The sequence below is a fragment of the Stigmatopora nigra genome, chromosome 17, assembly GCF_051989575.1.
Source record: "Stigmatopora nigra isolate UIUO_SnigA chromosome 17, RoL_Snig_1.1, whole genome shotgun sequence".
In the NCBI taxonomy this organism is placed as follows: Eukaryota; Metazoa; Chordata; class Actinopteri; order Syngnathiformes; family Syngnathidae; genus Stigmatopora; species Stigmatopora nigra.
The window spans coordinates 6,009,204-6,032,500 of record NC_135524.1 but is presented as its reverse complement, the minus strand read 5'-3'; the positions used below and the strand labels follow the sequence as shown (position 1 = coordinate 6,032,500).

The 23,297-nt window shown below is 38.5% G+C and overlaps 3 protein-coding genes across 8 annotated transcripts in view; all 3 read right to left on the bottom strand.

The window, feature by feature from the left end:
* eng (endoglin) overlaps window positions 1-8 on the bottom strand; it is a 33,004-nt gene extending 32,996 nt beyond the window's left edge. The window contains exon 1 of the mRNA XM_077737851.1: window positions 1-8. This exon is cut by the window's left edge and continues 157 nt beyond it. The gene's annotated coding sequence lies outside the window, so the exon portion shown is untranslated.
* Window positions 9-3,615: 3,607 nt separating this feature from the next.
* Window positions 3,616-8,205, bottom strand: ak1 (adenylate kinase 1). Of its 3 annotated transcripts, none has more exons than XM_077737995.1 (7): window positions 8,059-8,205; window positions 5,768-5,805; window positions 4,843-4,878; window positions 4,602-4,765; window positions 4,391-4,507; window positions 4,126-4,317; window positions 3,616-3,956 (listed from the first exon to the last, which is right to left on the bottom strand). In XM_077737995.1, exons 2-7 carry the CDS (start codon window positions 5,772-5,774, stop codon window positions 3,891-3,893), a joined length of 582 nt encoding a protein of 193 aa, XP_077594121.1. In that variant the 5' UTR covers window positions 5,775-5,805; window positions 8,059-8,205; the 3' UTR covers window positions 3,616-3,890. The 3 variants fall into 3 exon arrangements, with proteins under 3 accessions (XP_077594121.1, XP_077594122.1, XP_077594120.1); XM_077737996.1 differs by lacking the exon at window positions 8,059-8,205 and adding an exon at window positions 5,920-6,008; XM_077737994.1 differs by lacking the exons at window positions 5,768-5,805; window positions 8,059-8,205 and adding an exon at window positions 5,346-5,633.
* Window positions 8,206-10,892: 2,687 nt separating this feature from the next.
* gpsm1b (G protein signaling modulator 1b) lies at window positions 10,893-23,297 on the bottom strand. 4 transcript variants are annotated; one of them, XR_013329431.1, is made up of 15 exons: window positions 20,560-20,994; window positions 19,182-19,403; window positions 18,490-18,625; window positions 18,263-18,405; window positions 17,854-17,977; window positions 17,458-17,573; window positions 16,799-16,954; window positions 16,603-16,711; window positions 16,406-16,520; window positions 16,060-16,130; window positions 15,524-15,694; window positions 13,000-13,147; window positions 12,331-12,533; window positions 11,514-11,787; window positions 10,893-11,170 (listed from the first exon to the last, which is right to left on the bottom strand). XR_013329431.1 is itself a non-coding variant. In XM_077737451.1 (15 exons), the coding sequence occupies exons 3-15, from the start codon at window positions 19,400-19,402 to the stop codon at window positions 11,581-11,583; spliced, it is 1,920 nt and encodes a 639-aa protein (XP_077593577.1). In that variant the 5' UTR covers window position 19,403; window positions 22,457-22,495; window positions 23,133-23,210; the 3' UTR covers window positions 10,893-11,580. The 4 variants fall into 4 exon arrangements, 3 of the variants coding, with proteins under 3 accessions (XP_077593577.1, XP_077593576.1, XP_077593575.1); XM_077737451.1 differs by lacking the exon at window positions 20,560-20,994 and adding exons at window positions 22,457-22,495; window positions 23,133-23,210 and having other exon boundaries at window positions 10,893-11,787; XM_077737450.1 differs by lacking the exon at window positions 20,560-20,994 and adding an exon at window positions 23,133-23,297 and having other exon boundaries at window positions 10,893-11,787.

Here is a 23,297-nt window from a genome sequence, read left to right as displayed (position 1 = left end):
ACCCACGCCCACTGCCTGCCTGCTTCATATAAACTCCAAATGGGCTGTTTTCTTAGGTTCTGTCTTTAGAAGTCATTGGCTATCTGCAAGGGCTGGGAAAAGACAAGTTTGCAACACCAAGTGTCACCAAATCAATATTATATTTGTTTTGTTTCAAAGATTAAAAAAAAAGAGATTTATGAGTGCAAAACTGCATATCAGACATGTGTTAGCAGAAATTAATGAATATGGATCAATCCGTTGATTTCTTAAGCACAAATGAATCCATTCATTAATTTTCTGAGCTGCTTTATCCTTATTAGCATCGCGTGGGGGTGCTGGAGACTATCCCAGCTGACTCCATGCATTGGTGGCCAGCCAATCGCAGGGCATGAGGGGATGGACAACCCATTCATGCTCACATTTATACCTGAGGGCAATTTAGTGTTCAACCAGTTGACCATGCATCTTTTTGGAATGTGGGAGGAAACTACAGAACCCAGATAAAACCCACGCAGGCCCGGAAAAACATGCACACTCCATACAGGAGAAGTGACCTGGATTTGAACCCAGGACTCCAGAGCTGTGAGGCCAACGCACTAACCACTCAGCAACCCCAAAATGAATCCAAATGAATTCCAATGCAAAAGGATAATGTATATGGATAATAAATTTATATTTTAATATGCAATTTTGTTATTTGCTTCAGCAAAATTGTCGTACATATTAAAATATGTATCCCATAGATGGCTGGGATAGGCTCGAGCACCCCCTGCAACCCTTGTTAGGATAAGCGGTTTGTAAAATGAATAATCTTTTTAATGCTTTAGGTTAATAAAAGATGATTGTGTTAATTTATTCCTTCAATCAGTTCATTTTCTCACAAGGATTACAGGGGTGCTGGAGCCAATGTGGCAATATATAATGAATGTGAAAATGACATTGCAACCACTGCAATGCTAATTTTTAAAACAGGAATCGAGAAATTGGGATAATTTGGTTGTTTGTTTTTTTACTAAGCCAAAGTATACATATAATTAAAATTTCTTTCCAATTATTCTTACATATTTTGGTCAGTGGAGACAGAATTTCCAAGTGCGTGAGAATGACATCAGGTCTACATAGTTTATTTCCCGCTCACAAGTCTGTATTTGTTACTGTAAATGGAAATATACCAGAATATACTGCAATGAGGTCGCATGTGGTTCATTGTTCAGGTTATTGTTTCATATTTGTATTCACGAGGCGGCTCCAAAAAGAGTTGCCTGTATTAATGTAATATCCGCATTGAATCATTGACTAACCTCCAAATTTTTTGCTTGCATGCTCTTGTGTAGTAAACGGTTCCCCTCCCAGGGCTCCATGTTTCAATAACAGGAAACAATTGGCCGACATCTTTCATCACAGCTTGACGCCGATTCTCGCACGGTGCCAGCCTACCAGTCACCACACCATCGGGCATGGAAGGTGAGGGGGCTGGGAGAGGGGTTGCAAGGTCGAGCATGAGTCACTTGACGTGTTTCCTTCTAAGCATTCTGAGGGAGGGAATTTAAATGAGGTTTTTTTTTGCGAGTAGGAGCAAAATTTGAGTGTGTTAATGCCAGTGGAAAGGGGTCAAAGGGTTCATATTTTACATGGAGTGAAATTGTGAAATAATAGGAACATGAGCATTATTAATGAAAAGGTCACAATTTGGTGACCTTTTCATTTTTTTTCATTTTGGCCATAATAAGCTTGGTCCAGTGATTTATTTGAGGATAAAATAAATGTGATTACCTCTGATGTGCAGATTTGAGAATGAAAACAAACTGAATGACTCCATCGAAAAAGAGAAAATATTAAAAATGATATGTATCCTTGTTACATATCAGAGTAAGGAAAACTGATTTAATTTGTCTGTATATTTCACTTTTAAAAAATCAATGTGAAAGTATTGTTGCTTTACATCATCTTATTATGAAAATAATTATAAAAAATATCAAATTTAATTCTAAATTATTCATTCATCTTCCATATCCTATACTGTAGTGAGGGTGCTGGAGCCAATCCTTGCTAACTATGTAGCGGGATTCACACCAACCATTTGCAGGTTCTAAAATATCGACTTATGTTATTTTAAAAAATGTATATCAAGGTGGACACAGATTAAATCATGTTCAAAATACAAAATATACTCATTGCCTACCATTGATAGATGTCTCAATCCGCCTCCTAGTTTTTTTCCATTCATTCATTTTCTGTACCGCTCACAAGAGTCACGGGGGTGCTGGAGCCTATCCCAGCCAATCGCAGGACTCCATCTCCTAGTGGCAAACACATTGAAATTCTCAGCAAAATGTTTTTACGCCACATTTGGACATCTATCATTGTCAATGTCATTGAAAGTGTTAAGCTATAAAAAAAATACTTTGCATTACATACATATTCGCACTAATTGAAGTTTTGTACTACCACAGGAGGGCGATAAACAAGGGAAGTCGATGAATTGTCCTCATAAATTCCGATTTGAACTGTTTTCCCCTTTTCTGTATAATTAGCATGTTTGAAATCCTCCCCGTGTGTTGTCCACGTGTTATACTTCCTGCCCCATTGTCCATTTTAGCACCGTACGTGATGTATCGCACTGCCACCTCGTCTTTTATCAGCTACCTTTTTTTTCACGCCAGCATTCCGCACATAACTTTCGTTGGAAAGCGCTTACGGATGCCTTTTCTTGTCAGGGCTTCCCGACAAGGAGGCATCCTGTAAACCCCCCCTCTGTCTTCCTCATCATCATCCCTGGTCTCCTTGGAGGATAGTCCGGATACCTGGTGGAAGTGCGCGTGTATTATTACGAACTGTTGCCTTGGTAGCAAAGCCGCAGCAACAAGTGCAGACTGCGATGTCTGACATCCTGTTGTGTCTCCCTGATATTTCTGAAGAGGAGTAATTCCTGTTTCCTAGGGATTGGCAGTGAATGAACACTTGTTTATTCGCTTTTAGGCCGCACGTAGCTCAAAAGGATGAAATGGCAGTCGGCTTACCTGCTTTGGTGCAGAAGGTTAGGTATACACTTCATTATCATGTAGTTTCAGTGGACTTAATTTCAATGTAGAGTCATTGATTTTTAAAAAAAAAGTGGTAAATATACCTAAAATATATATTCTTTTGAGTGTTGTATATTTTCCTCCTTTAAGTAATTCAGTTTCAAATAAATGTTATGCATTTCTGTCTTTGCGTGCATGTTTGTGTTCAAGATAATTCAAGAAGTGATTGTGAAACTAGTAGATATTTGTAATGGAAATAAATGAGGTGGTTCAGTTGTGGAGTAGTGAGGTCAAATACTGGTCTTCAACATAAGGATTAGATTCAAACTTGTAAAGTGTAAATTAGAATGGAATAATTGTTCACATTTTGGGGTAATGACGTCACAGATGTATGTCCGTCTGTGTAGTTTTGTTAAAGATAATTCAAGTATGAATACAGGGATTATTATTAAATTTGTAGGATGACTGTAGCATGAAATCGATGAGATGACTACATTTTGCAGTCCTTAATTCATTGGTCAAAGGTCAGAAAGAGTTTTAAAATAGCTAGTTTCATACTTACAGGATGTGATGACCTTTTGAATTTGTCTTCTTAGGCAAAAGTCTGCTCTCAGAGGCCTTCTATTTTATTTTTTTCTTTAGTATGGAGGAGGGCGCATGTGCGTGATGAAGGCCAACTGTGAATTTGTAGCTAATTTACATGAGAATAAGCTTTTAAATAAAGGGTTGTCTTTTGAAGGATTTTCGTCGATTGGCTTACAATATCTTGCGAGATGTCAAAGAATGAATAAATGAATGAATGGATGGGCCTTGTTGGAAGTCACAGGAAACTCAAAAGCAACAAACAAGTGTCTTCATGTTTTTTTTTCTTTTTCTTTTTTTTAACTACAGTGCATCAATAGCTTTTGAGACTTGGGCGAAGACCTCCTCCACTGGAAGTTCAGAGTCCACCTGAGCAAGATGAAATAATGACATTATCAGCTAAGATTCTTGATAAAATTACAGCAATATTATAATTGACATGATTCATTTGTTGTGTGAGCTCATTCATAATGCAAATCGTTGAAATCTTTCTCCATTGAAGTTGGACTTGAAAAAAGTTTCGTATCAAGGTCCTCACCTTCCTGACAATGCCCCGCTTCTCATAAAAGGTGATGACAGGTTCGGTGGCCTTGTAGTAGAGGTCCAGACGTTTCTTGATGGTCTCCTCGTTGTCGTCGGAGCGGCCGCTGGTCTCACCGCGCTTCAGAAGCCTTTTGACCATAGTTTCCGACTTGGCGTCCACATACAGGAGCAGGCATGGTTTGCCGATCTGGAGATGCCATAGATTTTGGTTAGAGTTGTTTTTTTATTTAGTTTTTTGTACTGTACACTAAAAGTTGTACCTTTTTCTCAAACTCCTCGCCCTGCTTCAACTCGCGGGGATAGCCATCTATGAGGAAGCCCTTGGATACGTCAGCCTTGGCAATCATGGCGTCCTTAATCATGTCCAATACAGTTTCCTGAACACAAGTCATGTGAAAAATAGATGTGTCACAAAGTTGGAATTTACCAAAAGATTTCATATGGGTTCCTCGGAAATGTGCTTTTTCTCACCAGAGGCACAAGTTCTCCCTTCTTCATGATGGCATTAAGCTGCTTTCCCCTCTCAGAGCCAGAGTCCACTTCAGCACGTAGCAGATCACCCGACGACAAGTGAGTATAGCCGTACTTTTTCACCACCATGGCGCACTGGGTGCCCTTGCCGGACCCGGGACCGCCTGAGAACATGAAAGTTGTTTGAAGCAGGGAGCGCCATCATAGGGGACGCAATCTCCACATGAGTGTTTCTACTCACCGACCACGAAGATGATCTTAGCGTCTTTGATTTTGTCTGAAAAGAGATGTTCTTCATTAATTTAAAGTTAAACAAACACTCATTAGTTCTCATTGACAGTGCATAGACGTCAAAACTATTTGAACTGGAAGGGCTGCCTTCTTTTAATGCCTGAATTTACATTTAACTAATATACAAAAGGCATTGGATGAATATGAGTAAAAAAAAATGTATATATAGTTATATACATAAATATATGCAGCATATTTTAATAGAAAATGTCATTATAAAGTACAGAGAGATTGACAATTTAAAAATATATATACAAATTAAATATTCATAAATAATTTAGGATTTTACATTCATGTTGTATTTCACTTATGGAGTGAAGATTTATAATAAAAAAACGAGCCAAAATTTGCCTTAAAAAATAAAGAAAACAGCAGAACATCCCTTTTCCAAGAAACTAATATAAAATAAAACATTGGTATTTAAATGAGATAAATGAAATTGATTTGACAGACCTTTTCGGCAGATGAAACCTTGCGAGGTGCATATATTCCCCATATCGGCAGCACAATTTTTAAACTACTTTTGTGTTGACACAATAACCATGTCAACGGCTTGTTGCCAAAGAGAATTTAACAGATCCGATTTTTATAATCTACCAAAATTAAAACATTGGTCTTTACTTTCTTTTTTTATACATTGGTTCAATGAAAAATATGATTATTATGATGAATCATACAAATACAAATGGGTATTTAACAGTCCTGTTTAGCAGTATTCCCATTTATAGCCACAAGGTGGCAGCAAATGACAAGAAATCGTCATTTGGACTTTAGTATTCAACTCCATGCAAGCAAAAATAACGCTTTCTTTTGTCATAGAAATTCACGACATTGACATTTTGTCATCAGAGTGTCATATTTAAAGCGTCACTCACCTGCCATTGTGTTGCGTTTGCTGTCAGCTCCTTTTCAACTAAAACAAAGAAGAAAAACATGTTAGTGATGATTTTTAAAGAAGGGGCGTCTTGTCAAGTCATGGGCAAGCCTCAAATACAAAAGCACAACAAAAGCAATGACAGTGTCTTACATTTGAATTGAATTTAAATGAATCAAATCCAAAGAGGTCGGCAAGCCCATTGTTTTCCTGTTTTGGTGTTTTTCTGCAGAGGGCTTAAGAATGAGGAAGGAGGCGTTGCAAGGTTTTGATTGACAAGTCCAAATCCCAATGCCCATTGTGCATGTTGCAGCCTCTGTAATAACCTTGAAATTAAGATGCTTAATATGCCAAATGTGATGAACATGAGTCCCAAAAATAATAATAGGATGTCCATTGGTTGCTCATTATTAGAATTTGGTAAGGTGACATCATTATTATGTGGAAAATGTGTTGTCATTGCTCAACAAGTTATTTTTTAACATCTATTCATTCAAGTCAGCCTTACTCAAGTTAATAGATTGGAAATCTATTGCTGTCAATAGCAGCCAATGTGTCAAAAATGTTAAAAAAATAACTATAAAAAAGCATGTAACTATAACTACTGCTTTGGGGACTGCACTTTTAAAAATAAAACACTGTTCTAATAAGTACATTAAGCTCTGTAAATGAAAAATATAATCAAATTAAGTTGTAGCAGCAAATGAGAAGCAAAAATGTGCATCGCTGTGTCCTAGCTATACTTGTCTTCAGTCTAAGGTGTCCATTTTTATGCCTGTGCCCCTCCCCACATGATGATAAAGGTCACTTGGGGGGCCACCTTTGAGTCAGCACTGCTCCTGTATGGAAACCGAAGCATTAACAACTCAATTAGGATATTTTAAAATATATATTTGATGACTAGTCATACAAATAAAAAGCCATTATGTTTATGCCCCCTAATAAAACTTTAAACTTTTTTTCAGCTTTAGATTTCCAAGCAATTTTGATTGGGAGGGCCCGTTAACAAAAATGTCGTATCCATTTTTGACAAAATCTCAAGAAGCACTTTTAAGTCATCCATTCACATGCATAATGTCTTGACCCCATTTGTTAACACGCTAAAAAAAAGAGCACGTCGCAGCTGTTAAGGGATAGCATGTCAGGCGGACCCAGGCGTTCACCGAATGCCAATTTAGGCGCGTAAAAGGCAAGTGGGGCAATTCCCACTTTGGTTGTTGTGGAGAGGCCTGCTTGTGATTCAGTGGCTGGCCCTTTAAGGCAGGCAGTGCAAGTCTTGAGGACCCTCAGTGCATTGGATAATATTGGAGAACATGTCTGTGCATGCCGTCTGGCTTCCACAAAAAGCACTCACTTGAATCGATAGAATTCAGCTTGAAGGCCTTTATGACATATTTCAATTATGCAAGGCATTGCATCAAAATGGACACTAATGGAAAATGTTTCATAATGGGGGTGAGCACACAAGGCCAGTTCTATGCAATTCTGGGCCGAGAGGCAAACCCCCTAGTCCTCTTCAGACCCCCAACGTCAACATCTAGTATAGAAATTAGGTGATTTTTTTGTCTAGTATCAGAAACGGGTGACAATTTTCATTGCAAATTACTTTTTCCTGTTGTTTTTAGTCCATTAATAATTGATTTGAAGTATTATACACCCTGTTTTGGCATCCTTCATCAATTCATCCTTCTTGAACTTTGTCATCAATTGCAGTTTTGAGGAACTCAAACTTGTCTTCTTCCCCACAATGTTTAGTTCCTTTTTTTCATGCAATTGACAATGATTGTTGTTCAATTGTTTGGCTTTTTTTTATCCTACTGCTCAGAATTGAAATTTGCTTATGAATTGTAGACATCCAATCTATTTGGCCTTGCAGGAAATGAACATTTGTTATCGCCGTCACCCTCAATGACTGTCCAACTTTCTATCTTTCTCCCTGTCATGTTAACTTCATTCTATGCCAAGTGCATAGAATACTGAAAGCGTCATAGCAGAGCGGCATGGAACAGCCATCACTGTCAATAACAGTAAATGACATGCCTTCATTTTTTGACATTCTTGTTCCTCTAAAATGACATTATTGTTTGTTTTGGTCACTAACTGACCAATGCTGCCGAACTCAGTCCTCCATTCTTGTTTATCTCAGATGCATCCCTTCCATGTCAGAGAATCCTCCTCTGTGTGACATTCACATTACATCGAGATGTCCTCACCATCACTGCCAATGATGACATCACACCCCTTCCTCCGCCTCCCCTTCCCATGCCCACATGGCACATCGTCCGGACTAACCTGTCCTGCGTCTCCCGTCTCGAGATCACCCGGTTGCGAGGGGCTGGCCACCGACACAGTGGTTCTCCCCACCAGCGAGCAAGAGCGGTTCCTTCTGAACGGCAGCCCTCCCTCCCCCATGCGACGCCTTTTTATAGCACTGCTGAGCCTGCGTCGTCTGGGCTGCGCTGCATTCTGGGTAAAAGGGCATCTGAGGAGGGGAGGGTGCAGATATAGGGATGGGGTGAAATTACAGAGGGGAGCAGATTATGTCACTTCATTTAGAAATGATAGCAATGGATACAAGGCAGTTATTAGAAATACAGTGGCACAAATTTGTAAAACCCTGTTCAAGAAGCACTAAAATTGGGTGAACACAGGAATAGTCCGAATTTTTTGACACTACTATCAAAGAAAAGAGGTCAGGGGTGTCAAAAGTGCGGCCTGTAGCGTTGTTCTGCCTGGCGGGAAATTTGTAACTCATTCATACTGTACATATAGAATTAAATGTTAAAAGGTCATCCCAAAACCGTGTTTGTGAGCTGTGTGATCAAGTGTGTGCAGTCTTGCACTTTGCTCTAGTTCAGGGATAGGTAAATTATTTCATAAAGGGAGTGGGTGCAGGTTTTTGTTCCGACCTATAAGTGGATACCTTTCCACCAATCTGGTATTTTAATCAGTGGGTGGCACTTTTTGTTTTCTGCAGAAATCTCATTGGTTAAATTGTTTGTGTTGGATCCTCCAGGACTGGTTTACCCACCTCTACTCTAGTTCTTAACCATAATCACATTTGTTCATTTGCCAACCTGTCGCCAAAATAATGCCTTCAACGAGTTAGTAAGGAATCTTAAAATTCCCCCAAATCAACAGAAAATAACCTGTAAATGCCCCAAAATCCATTGACGTTATTGTGGCTAAGTGAAATGTATTCCACAATACCAAAATGAGTGATAGATCTTACACCAGATTCATACGTCACATGGCCTGTTGTAATTTTTTTATACTTCGTTTAACCATACAACAGCATATAGTGCATGGATGGGGAAAGCACTGTTATAAAAGAAAGTAAAAGGTCATAAGAGCACATACCTCAAACATTTTATTAAAATCATAGCCAACTTACTTGCAACCCCCAAATGGAACATAAATATAAAATATAATTATATACTGTACATATACAAATTATGGCAGTCACAAATAGAAGCGTACGCAAGTAAAATCACAGAAACTGCTGCTCCCAATGCTATTTTTTTTCTCTCTTCAGAGTCATATATTGAGGTACAAAAATTAGGCACGCACCCCCTTTGCATACATTAAAGTACATGTTCGTACCATTGAACTGCCACTGTTTAATCCTTTATAGGACATAAGTATTCATAGCAAGTGGTCCCGGTTTAAATGAATTGGACATTTATTATTTTTGAGTAAAATACAATGTTATATTCAAATTGACTTGAGTGTTATTGGAGGTCATAACTAGATTATATTTGCTTTGATTTAATATGTTTATTCTATTTTAAATCATTCTTCAACAGAAAAGTTTTAAAAATAACGATTAATAAGAATGCATGAGTATAACACTGGTTTAAAAAAATAGTTGAATTGATACAAATGGATAATTTCAAGGTGCTGAATCTGAAGTTAATTTTATTTCTGTAAATTGTAATTTTGTGTTCTTTTCCTAATATATATTTGTGTGGAACATTTATATTGTAGCCTAAATAGACCAAAACAACAGGTTTTCATTGGATTACTTATTTTTTTCTAATTACCAAAACAAGTCAGTTGCCCTATAAAGGATTAAAAACATCTTTTACTGACTACAACTGTAAATGCAAGTAGTTTCGTCAGTAAAATTCTTACAGCCCTTCTTAATGTATTAAAAAAAAACTTTCAGGATGGGGTAATTTCAAGTTCACTGCAGTATTACTGTATAGTACAACACTGTGTATGAGCAGTTGGTTGAGGCAAGAATAATCTCATTAAAGTGGATTGGGGATTTTGACCACATGGGCGCAGCATATCATTTGCGTTAATAATTGCCTGGATAACATTTTCCATAATACTGTACTGTACTACAAATATTTGCTTTTAAGTTTGATGCATTTTAGTAAGCATTCGCTCCAAAATGTCATCACTGCAAAGTATTTACTATACTAATCTTGTCACTGAACATCAGTGACACCAGTCTTGTACAAATGCTTAAAGTTGAATAATAAGCATTCCCTTGACTGAAATTCATGGATACCAGATTTGGCATGTATATATTAGTACATATATATATTTTTTTAAGTAAAGTCAATAGATAATAGGGGCTCAAATAGCAAAAATGATTTGCACGATTTGGAGGTTTCAATGGACCTGACGTGCATGATTTTGGAATATGGAAGAAAGCTCCCACAAAAACTTCACAGAAAAAACAGCGGAAAAATTTAAATCCCAAACCTCAGTGAGGCTGATGTGCTAAGTACTTATCCGCCAAATATAAAAAACTGGAAAAATAAAATAAAACTTGTGTCACACCGATACTATCAATACTATAAATGGCTGTCTTGGCAAGGACTAAGAAATAACGTGGCAATTCTGCACTTTAAGGATGTTTTGCCTATGATGGCCACCACCTATGCATGCCACAGTTAGAAAATAAATAAGATGGTATGGTGTCCAAACATTTATCTGCTGTAATTTTAAGTTTTAAATAAGTTTAGCACTTGTAGATGTCCAATACATTAAAGTGTTCTACTTAAAATGAATTGGACATCTAGCACAAATCAATGGTAGATAATTAGTTCAGCAGTGTCTGGCCATGTTCGTAATTACTTTACATTCGGGTGTGCAGTAATTTAAGATTTTTTTAAAAGTATGGAAATATATATTTTTTAAATTCGATACTTGTAGGTATTGGCTTGGCCGCGATCAGACAACTGGCTGTTGGAAAAAGTATCGGGAGATGAAAATAGTATCGGTGCAACATACACACACATACACACTCACAAAAAGTAGCAAGTAATTGATATGATGTGTACCTATTTCCCTAAAAATCATCTTCTCGATTTCAGTGCAAAATCATAGAGGTCGACAATTCAAATGAGTCCCAAACAGTTGGTGTGCTTCTACTAGTACAATCTTGAGTCTGGGAAACAAACAAAAAAATGCTGATTAAGGCATCACATCTGAGTTCACGTTATGTTGACTCACTGGCTGCCATTGATGGTGATAGACATCCGAAACATTTGATCTTGGATAGCAAACTAACAAATGTCCAGCCTTATAGTTTAGATGGACGTCTACTAGAAATAAACTCTCAATTAAAGAGTTTTAATTTAGTTTTCAAAACCAAAATGATTGGATGTCTATCATCGTCAATGGCATTGAAAGAGTGAAAAGCAATGGCAGTCAAATATTTAGAAATCCCATGATCGTGCAAAAAAATGCAACTTTTTCCCCACAATATATTATTAGTAAAATGGCACCACCTGTTTCACTTTTGCTTGCAAGCGGCCCATCGATGCATCATTTCAGGAGCTGAGGACAGACGGGTCCCTAGCTAGGGAACCCGCCCCGTGGCTCGGGATCGGGGGACTCCTCGTCTGGGCTGTCCTCTTCGTCATTGGACAGGTGGACTCGCTGCTCGTCCATGCGCTTGGCTTGCACCCGCTGAATTAAACTGAAAAAGTCCTCGTCTGGCACTGTGGGGGCATGGGGACCCGCTTCGGGTGGGGAACACCGCTGGTCGTCGATACGGGAGGACTGCAGTCACAGAAAAAAATGTATATTAGAGAGAATTGCAGTGTTTGTATTGGGTATGGGATTGAATTAAAAAGAAATGATATTTTAACTTATCTAAATACATAATTGCATGTAGCTATTTGGCTTGAGTATATGTGATAATAAAAACATTATTTAATATGTGTGATTTACCTTTAAGTGTGTATAATGTTGCAGTTGGAGTAATAAATGTCTTGATTCTATTTTTTTTTTATTCCCTCATGAGTAGATGCCATGCAAAAAATAATAATACGTAGTACCACATTGCTTGGAGCGCAAACTCCAACTCTAAAAATGTGTCTGTTTTTTTTTTTTTAAGGCTTTTTGTTTTACAGGCATTTCAGCTGGAGAGGGGAAAAAAACACAATTTATAGACATCATGAAGATAAAAAAAATGTCAGTAGTTGTACTAAGAGACTGAAGTAGACAACACAATAAAGTTCGACATCTTTCAGACCTTTCCCACGAAGAAATGTTCTCAAACTGGACTGGTTTAAATTTTAAAGCCTGCTTTCTTGCAATTACCTGGCACTTGATGAGCATGTTGAAGAAGTCGTCTGTTGGCTCCTGCTCTCCTTCTCCCACTAGGTGCCCCAGGTTGTTCTGTGTGATCCTGAGACCCGGAAGGTTTCCCACGTTGACGCGCTGGTCATCCAGGCGGCGACTCTGAGAGCTGGCTATGAGGTCAAACAACTCCTCAGTCTGGGGGGACGTAGTCATGCTGGGATCTTTGGAAAAGAGAGAAGGGGGACATGTCAGTTTCTAAGTAATCTGTAACATGTTTTTTTTGTATAAAAAAAGAGGGAGATTGATTATTTTGCATGTGTTTTCTGACTCAAATTGTGCCATTTTAGCATCTGTCATGGCGCTGACCATTATGTGAACACATTGATGTAGGGGAATATGAATTCTCATCTCAAAGTGTAGTATATAAACTTCAGACAGGGGAATTATGGTTTGCTGTTTGGATGAATGCACCAACAGATTTTCAAAAGGTTTGCTTACATTGACACATTTTACATTCCTTCAATCGCTGCCAACCTCCAGGTTCAAGTTCATTCTATTAAAAAGAACTCTAGTGCCATCAATGGTAGACAGAGTCGACCACGTTGCATGAAGTCATTTATATATATATTTTTAAAGATTTAAAGTACTGTATTGGCATTGGATGACTTTTCAATGCTCACTACTCACCGAGGATGTCACTAAGAGAAGCGCCATCTTGGCCATTGGTGTCGTTTCCTTCATCGAGATTGCAGCGCTGGTCATCCATGCGGCTGCTTTGGAACTTGCTGAGCAGGTCGAAAAAGCAGTCCTCATCGGAAGGGTCACGGCCAAGTTTCTAACACACATGCACCAGCGAGGTCAGCCGTTTGAGGGAACACATAAGCAGCCGATGAGACAACTGAACAGGATGTCCATTATGATTAAGCATAATGAGGAATATGGGGAAGTAATTTGATGGCATCACAAGAGGCCATTAGTGCAATCTGACTGTGTCCTTTTATCACCTAATGTTGCAAGCACATGCTGATGCAAAAAAAGGTTCCAATCAAATAAATAGAATCTTATTGGGCACGGACTAATGACCTCAGAATTAAACATTGACAAAAATAAAATATCCATGGTCCTTCTAATGTTCCATGTTCCTGTGGTGCAAATATGCCACAATAAAATGATTTGATTTTGCTTTGAAGTATTTTTACATCCCTATCACCTGGAAAATGTAAGTTATATAAAAAAAAAAGATGTGTGACCCTAATCAAAATTAGATATTTAATTAGACTTAAAAAGGAATCAGTCTTATCAAGAATATTTGTCTCAAAAAACAATTTATCATCACCCTTAAGATAAGATATAATCTCTTTAAAAGCTTATTTACTTTTTTTCTTGTTCCAGTGGCAGAATTTGGGGGGTTCGAAATATTCGTATTCATAAAAGATTTTTTTTTCCAGGATAGGCATCCCAGTTAATAGGGGGGAACCTCTGGGTACCCCCGGATATAGTACGGAATGCAAAGCTCACAATAATGATTATCTCATATCAGTATGGCAAAAATGATCAATACATGGCTAAGGAACTCAACCTATAATACAATACTGAAGAGGAAAAATTAGGCTACTTTTAACACACAAAACAATGTTTACAATCTGCCAAAAACATTTCCCCTCCTCGCAGACCATGAAAATATGTCAGTGCAACATATCTTTAAATATAGCAATATAGCAATGCAATATGATTGTTATATTCTTGTTAACAAATCATTGCCTGCCATTTGAAAACAATTCACATCAAATTCACTAAAACTGGGAGGAACATAAATATCATAGTAAAACATCAAAATAAAATTAATGTCTACAGCAGTGATGGTAGCCGTAAACTAACATATCCACTACTCCACATAAAACAGCTTAAATGTAGGTGTCACTAGTAAACATCCAATACATTTGAATTGGGAGTGTGGCAACAAATGAATGAATTTCTCCCAGTTCAAATGGATTGGAAATACGTCACCGTCAATGGCAGGCAAGGGCTGAAAACAAAAGTTGATGTCTCTACACCATAAGGCGTGATAAGTAGCTAAGCATAGGCAAACATAGTTTGATTTGCATTTAATGTTTAACCAATCTAGCAAATAAAAACATGTGAAAACATGCCTGAGCGCAAATGCAATATTCATTAAAACTTGAATGAAACCACTCACCAGTTGCTGCACTCTCCTCAACTCGGCCTCTGTCATTCCTCTCCCCTGACGTCCCCCCCAACCACCTTACATCCCTCTCCTCCCCAATTGTGTCCTTCTATTGCAGCCAACTCTGCTTTCATGCACACCCTTCCTCTTTCTCTCTCTCTCCCTCTATTCCGCGGGCCGTTTTTGTGCCATTCACTCACTGTGGGAAAACAAGTCATTATGGGAAGGGTGGGCAGTGAGGAGGGGGTGGAAAGCGCTTCTGTGATCAAGGTCACATTATCAGACTGCCGATGGGGGAGGGAAAACGGGTGCTAGGGCTCAGTTATGAGTAGATTGCATGCCAGTGTTGGCAACACTTGCCCAACCAGAGTCGGCAATGTCAACCAAGCTTTTGTGTTAGGAGTGTGACAATATCTGGATATGGCGATATACAGTAATATCTTGCCATTTCATGCTTCAACTTTTGCTGCTTCATTCTTACTTATGGTTTCTTTCAAATCGTTATTATCTCAGCCAACCCATATAAATATTTAACACTTCCAGTGACAGCAAATTAAAAAAGTAATTTCCCTTTTTTTGCTACTGTAAATATAATACCAAATACCAAAATATACCAATGTCTATAAGAGAATACAAAAAATGTCTATGTAAAAAGCCAAATGCTGTTAGATTTACCATTATGCATGAATTGAGCACCAAGGAAAATGAGATGAGGGACATCAACTTGTTCACTGTTGGTGACCGACTAAATCATGTAGCTCAATGTCATGGGAAATTAAAGAAATCCTCGAAATACCTAGGCTAATCATTGTTCTTGTTAATTCTTTCAGTGTCATTAACGGCAAAGACTCTTTGAAAGAGTCTATTACAAACGGACCTCTGAAACTGTTGAACTGACAGGGCAGCTGCTAATGAACATTTGACCCCAGGTCAAACAGATTAGACATTTATCGCCAACACGTTGACTTGTTTGCATATTTGAAGGCTAGACCACCAACTGAAAAAGGAAATTGAATATCTACTCACGGGCACCAGAGGCGGAACTTGCAGACTGATGTCATCTGTGTCCACGGGAGAATCCAACCAGGGCCTTTCGTCTGAAGACTGGCTGTCGGGATAGCCTTTGCCTTTTCCCAATTGTGGCGTCTCATTCTTGAACCGCCTCGGGATGTTTTCCACCTCCTGACCCTCTCCGTCCTACGGAAAGATAAGAAATAAGTCATTGGTTGCCTATATTCAAATGCATTAGGTATCTTCTAGTGACCACCTAATATAAATTCACAGCGGAAGAATAATTCAACAATGCATAATTCGATGTCTATTGTCGTCAATAACACTGAAGGTGTTTCAAGGCTTTACACCACAATTCATGCTTATAGAATTGTTGATCATCTTTGTTACCCTTTTTATTAGTCACTCAAATAGGGTTTGTCACATTTAAGAGAGTTTTGTGTGTGTGTTCGATGGAGTGTGATGAAGTACGCAGTTAAGTAAGCCAAAACTGAGAACTGTAAACAACTACTTTCCAGATAAGGACTTCGAATGCCCTACACAAGTATCACCTTATAAGAAGACAATTTCCACAGCTCCACGCTGTCCATGCTGTTTCTCTTGGCGAATTTGGGCCTCGCTCCTGAAGAAAGTGTATAGAACATAAAATTAGCCAAAAAGTAGAGCAGTTGAAAAATCTGATTACCCTTTTTGCTCATAATTAAGAGTCTATTTAATGGACGTTCAGCCTACAGCCTATAACAACTTTGACCCAAATCTTATTTACCAATGTTCAGAGACCCAATACATATGGAAACAATTAAAAAGTCAATTTTCTAAATGTTATGTTTGAACGCCAAATGGAATTGGATTAACTCTAATAATTGCATTCTAATCTATGTGCTTTATATGAACCACCTTGCATCTCAAACTCTGAACTTGAAGGTGAAAGGTCACTGTCATTGACACCCAAAGCTTCCATCAACTGCTCCACATTCATCTTGGCCGTCAGCTCACCATTACGGTCCCCAATCTGTCAAAGTGAAAAGCAGAAATAGATGTAAAAATTCAGGAATTAAATTAAAACATGTTCATTTTCATAGAAAACCACTCACTTCTTTGGAGATCTCCAGATGTTTCCGAGCATAGTGAAGTGCTTGTTTGTGATTGGCTAAGGACACGTAGGCATTTCCCAGGCTCCAACAGGCTCGACCTTCGCCAACCCTGACGTGACACGTGCACATTTGCAGCAATACTTTCTTCAAAACATCGACACTCGTCCGTTTGAACGTAAAGTCAAGTATAAATTACCTGTCTGTGAGATCCTGAGCGATATACAGGTGCTTAAGATGATACTCTATGGCTCTGTCATACTGCTGTAAAAGTGTGTAGGTGTTTCCAAGACTGTAACAGGCCTGCGCCTCCATCACTTGGTCCCTTAGCTGTCGTGACAGGTGCAGCGTTTTCCTGAATAAAAAAGATTTTCAACAATAGTATCAGTGCAAGTTCGCACAATTATACATATATGCATTAGTTTATTGAAATGAGAGTGTTATTGTTGATTTATTTAATCTAAAAAAACTTCTGTTGTTTTAAAATAAGCAATTTCTGAGCTTAGCAGAGACAACAGACTAGACATAAATATCAAAATCATTTAACAATTTAATATGTCGTGTCTCCAAATGCTGTATCCCAAAATAGGATTCGGTCATTGAAGCGAAAACAGGCCATAAATAAATGTTCGAAATGAAGTCGTTTTTTTAATACATTATAAATAGACTTTTTTGCTAGGTGGAATTCGAGGAAGCAGTTATTTCATTCCGTTCCATTAAGCATAATTATGTTATATTTGTAAGCACTTGTTTCATAGGCAGTCTGTCAAAACTGTGGCAAAAAAGGGTGATTGCACGACATCATTCTGCATATTTTACTTCCTAAAAACACCAGCAGATGTCATGCTTTGGCCTTACCTGTAGTAGTCAGTAGCAGTGTTGAACTGACCCAGGAATATCAAAGCATTGCCCAAATTGCTGTAGGCTCTTCTCTCTGCCGCTTTGTCACCAAACTCCTTGGCTATGGATAATCTCTGTTAATTAAAGTAAACACAAGAATTACTTTAAGAGAATACATTTTGTCAATTGCCTTTTGAAGAAGATCCTGTTTTTACACTACTAGAATTTTCAACTCAGTACTACATGAATAAAAAAAATGGCAAGTGGATTTGTCTCCAAAAGGTAAACATAATCTTCCATTACAAACTTGTTGCTTCATCTGGTAACAATTTATGGATTTGTCTTTGTGCAAAGGACATTGGGCATCCAGAGTCATGATTTCAAAGTTCAAAGCCACCTGGTATACTTACTGACCTGCCTGTGAAACTTGATGGCTTCAACAAAGTTTCCCAAAAGGTAGTGCGTGTTTCCCAGGTTGCCATACGCTCTCCCCTGGGCAGCGCGATCGCCAAGTTCTTTGACCAAACACAAATTCATCCTGAAGAGATAAACCAAAATTGAACACTACATAATCCATCATGGAGATCCTGAAGCATTTTACAACTTATAGAAGAGAAGTACTCAAGAGAGAAGGAATTCTAGCTGCAAATTAAGTTCCCAACGTATGAATGGGTGAATTTAAATACCTCATTTAACATTACAAACATAAATAAAATGTAATAATCCAAAATAGTGACAGAGCGAACCGAATACGCTGCACATTCCATAGGTTTCACCTTTTGTTTTTAAGACTTCTACATACTGATTCACAAAAGATACGTACTCGTAAAAGCTTGTAGCCCTTTGTAACGTATCCCTAACGTCGGGTGGAAGGTCTCCGGGTTCTTGTGTGCATCCCCACAATTGCTGTTTGCCTTTAGCGTGGAACACGTTCCCAATGTTGTATAGCGCCCGGGCCTCACCCACCTAAAAGACAGTAGAGTAAAAAATAAAAATAAAAAAATAACACACATACATGCAGTTTATGACATCTAGAAAAGCTTTTCGGACCTTGTCGCCTTGCTCTTGAGAGATATCCAAATGTCTCTGGCAGCAGACTGTGGCCTCATCAAATCGGCAGAGTACCTTGAGCGTGTTGCCAAGGTTACCACTGGCTTTTCCCTCACCAATTCGATCTCCGATTGTCCTGAGGGAAAAAAAAGGTGTTTCGGAGCTTGTGTTAATACAGCAATTTCCTATTGAATTAAATGGCCTTGGTTTAAATAGTAAAGTGTGGTGCTTAGACTTTATTTAATTAGACAAGGAAGCAAAGTGCCTTTTAATGAGCAGCTTCATTGGGACCAGCTCTCCATGGACCTGCCAGGTCTACAATGTAACGAGGTAAATCCTACCCTAGGGGGTCTTTAATCACTCCCCTGCTGCCAAAATACCACCTGCAGTCACAGCTGGTTGCTAATTTCTCATACGTATCCTCGATTATAGTTGTTGCCAAAATGAAAGTCTCCTTACTTTTTGAATCATATTTGGTGCATTAACCCAGAGCACTTAGTGCAGTCATTTAGGGCAGTAGACGTCCAATCCATTTTGATTGGAAGGGACGAATGACACTAAAACTGTCAACGTCGTTCAGTCAGCCTTGCTGTACAAATGGATTGACCCTGTATTACCCTTAAACGTTTATAAGGAGCAACAATCGACAACTAGAATCATTGAAGGTTCACAAATTCAAACATGTTTCTCACCTGGCCAGAGTAAGATCGTGTTTGTGGTACTCCAGAGCTTTTCCATACTCTTTCAGATAGAAGTAGGCATTGCCTAGCTGGCTGTAAATGGCACTCAGGGTCTTCAGGTCCTCCGTGCCAACCTGCACAGCCGCCTCGAAGAATGTCGTTCCACTTTTGAAGTCTCCAGCCTTGCACATGCGCTCCCCTTCCAAGGCTAGCTCCAAACAGGAGGCCTCCATCCTGGATAATGAGAATTTGGGTATTTCTTAGTATTTTAAGTCCAGCTCCCGCAACAAAAACTGCCTTCTTTGACTTTCAGTAACTAAATGGCTTCACTCCTACGCCCATGTGCACCAAGATAATGCAAAACGCATGGATTAAAGTGGTGGTGGGGGGTAAGGAGTCATTCAAGGAGGGGCACTGTTGGTATTTGAGGTGTTAAATCAGTCACCAGTTTTCCTTGAAGTCTATTGCAAATCAAAAGAATGCAATAATAAGCCAAATATATTGTAGGGAAAAGAGGGTAAATGAGGGGTTTCCAGTACATGTACGTCATAACCTCGACCAAAGCCTACGTGACGTCGTAAAACTTGAGACCATGAAAATGCCTTTCAAAAGGAGACTTCTCAAACACAATACTACTTGGTTACCGTGGCAACCACTGGAAGACGTGCACTGGTTGAGTTAATGCACAAAACGTCTTTGTGTACTCTGACAAGCACTTCTTTGTAAACACAGCGCACGATTCAATGACAGTGTGTGAAATGTAATGCAGTACAGACGTAGCAAAGTATCAACAACAAAAAAGTATGAGAAGATCCGTAAACCAGGATGAATGAAAGAACATTGTATGTTTGGGATATGGCAAATTCCGAGAAAGAATGTTGCTCAAGGATTATCACCCAATTTAATCTAATGTACATATGCTGCCTATAGAGAAAAGACAAAGCCATATGCGATTCAGTAAAGCAGATTTAGTGGAGGGATGATGGGTCGGGGTCAATTCCCTGTAATCATATCACTTCACTTGATGGCTAAATCATGGATTTTACTGATTTTTTTTTACATGACAGGTGGAAAGTCAAAGCAGACATGCCTTAGTGGCTTATTACCATTAAACCATAAAATGACAAATATTTACTTGTGACATTTAGACATAAATATCAGAATTTGCCCTAAATTGTGAGACTAGAAGCTTGGTGGAAGAACCAACTTTTTGTATTTGTAGTACCTTAAAACTTTCTTTTGAGTCATAGAAAAGGTATAAGTGTTTTGAAGAAAAAGACCCTCCCTACCCCTGTTTATAAATCACTTATTTCTCTTGATACTTGTATTGTGACTTCCTTGCATTGACTCACTTCTTTCTTGAGGAACTTATATTGTTTGGTTTAAGTACCTGTGTTTCTTCTTGCGAAGTGTCTTGTCCACAAATACCTGTAACTCCAAGTGTAAAGGCTTGAGCATGGCCTGAGGTCTAGGGCCACGGTGCACCAACCTACACACCGCCTGCTCTGCCCCCGTCAGAGGACAGGACTCCGAAGCCATCAAGATAAGGCGTTAAAAGTAGTACAATTATAAAGCAGGCATGCAGGCAATGTGACTGACAGAGGAACCTCCCTTTGGGTCCATCAGGGTTATTGCAGTAGAATAAAAAGAAAATGACAGAATTCCAAGTAGAATCTTAAAGCCAAATAATCACATCTGCTTCACAGGTACTTGGAAAAAAAGACTGTTTACAGAATTCCAATGCAGAGCCATTCCAGATTTGCCACTAGGCAAAATCAGTTCAACTTAAAAGTCTACTGAAGACGTTTTCATTCTCCTATCCATCCATGATATTCTTTTCAGCCAGTTCCAATTTCACACAGCTCACGTATTGGGGGAAAAAAAACACAAAAGATGCTTTGATTAAAGGCAAAAGAATTTTGAATACGACTCCTTGCCAACAAAGACAGAGCTTCATCTTCTCAATAGAATATAGGCATCACAGTAAGTGACCGAGGCTAATCCAACTATACGCTGAATCAGCCCGAAGCTTTTTAGGTCATTAGATTTCCAATGTAGAGTTGTCCAAAGGTTTTGAACTGTCAATACAGTGTATATATACACAAACACATAGGGGACAGTTATCTAATAAAATTCGAAAATAAAAGTGTGGATGACACTGACCTGTCACATTATCGAAAAACAAGCCCAATCACATAATTTTTTAAAAGATCAGGCAACTGGTGGTAATGTATATTTAAAAAATAATAATAATAAAAAAATAAAATAAAAATAAAACGTATGTATATGTGTATATATACATATATATATATACATATATACGCATATACACATATATACACAATAAGTACACACATATACACATATATACACAATAAGTACACACATATACACATATACACAATATGTACACACATACACATATATACACATATATATACACATATATATACACATATGTACACATATATACACATATATACACATACATACACATATATACACATATATACTCAACTGAATATAAATTCAGTTTCTCACATGTCCTGGTTCTTGTAAATCACTGTGAATTTGGATTCTAAAACTACCTCAACAAACAGCAAAACTCATCTGAGGGAATCAAATGGACAGAAAGAAACCTAAGAAAATAAATAATGAGGGGAAGAGAAGCAAGGCCGCAAGAAAAACAATAGTTTCAGTTCCACTCGACAGTCACATTCTTGACATCCTTGTGGTTTACGAAAGAAAGTTCTGTGAAAGACATCCCACTATTATTATACGAATTGGTCAGGTTAGGGAAAACTTTCATTCCTCCAGTAGCCTGCGGCCGACATGAGGTTTGTAGTAGCAATCACAGTAGATACATGCTTGGCATGCTACAGTAGCACAACTAATTCCAGGCAATTAAATGTACTGTCTTAATCAGATTTCATTTAACTTTATTCATACTGCCCAATTGACTACAGTAGTAGTAGTAAGGTAGCCATAATGGTAGACTGCAGTGGCCAGTCAGTCGTCTGGAAAAGTAAGTCGGAATATTTTCCCCCTTCCCTTCTTGCGGTAGGCACTTAAAAGTATATTTTTCTTTTTGTTTCATGGAAAATCTAATTTTCTCCTTGCAAGTTAGTTCGGATTGCGACAAGGAGCAAAACTAAGGAAACATTGCATTGGAAGGTCAAGTTTGGGGAAGAAAAACAGCCTTAACAATCAGATATGTAACATATTTAACCTTTAAGTGTCAACCATGGCCTATCTTGAAAATGTCATTGCAGAGCTTTAAACATTACCTGTGGTGTCTGTTGAGTTTGTCAGGGACTTAGAATTACCTGTCATTAGAAAAGAAATGTTTACCTCGCTATTTAGAAAAGAAAAAACACTGTAAAAGAATTGGTGTGTTATCATTCTTGATATTTGGAGTATTTTGGTATGCAATAGAAATTAAAAAAAAAAAAAGAGGAATACAGCCTGAATAACATCTGATGACCTGAAAACCATAGGTATGAATTAATATTGCGGTAATGTCGACCAGTCATGGCCCATGTCATAACCATTTTTAGTGTGCATTTTCACATTTTTATGAATTTAAAATAATAATAATAAATTCTAATAATTAATGCCAAACCCTATCAAAACCCTAACTCTATTCAAACCCTATTAAAGACCCTAACTCTATCCAAAATCTAATGCTAACCCTAACCTTAACCCTAACCCTAACCCTAACCCTAACTCTGACCCTACCCCTAACACTTAACCCTTAACCCTTAACCCTAACCCTACCCCTACCATTGGGTCCGCCCACAAGTCGAGCTAGGGTTCTTGAGTCTCCTGGTGCCAATTCTACTCGCGATCCGGTTGAGTCAGCAACGATCGCATGCCCTGGACATCCCCAAAGGCTTCGATCTGCCATTTTTTAGTATTTAGGAGGGTTTTGACATCTTAGATCTTCTAATATTAAGCACTTACCTTGAATGTAGCCGCTTGCTAGCCAGCCCCTGTTCCATACCATTTGCCAGTGACTGATCCATCTCGCCACCTCGTACCTGATCCCCCTCCTCCTTTAAAAAGAGCCCCCCTCTCACAGCGAATTAACTTTTCGGGTAGCCCCCTCCTGCTTTAACCCTCGCCGTA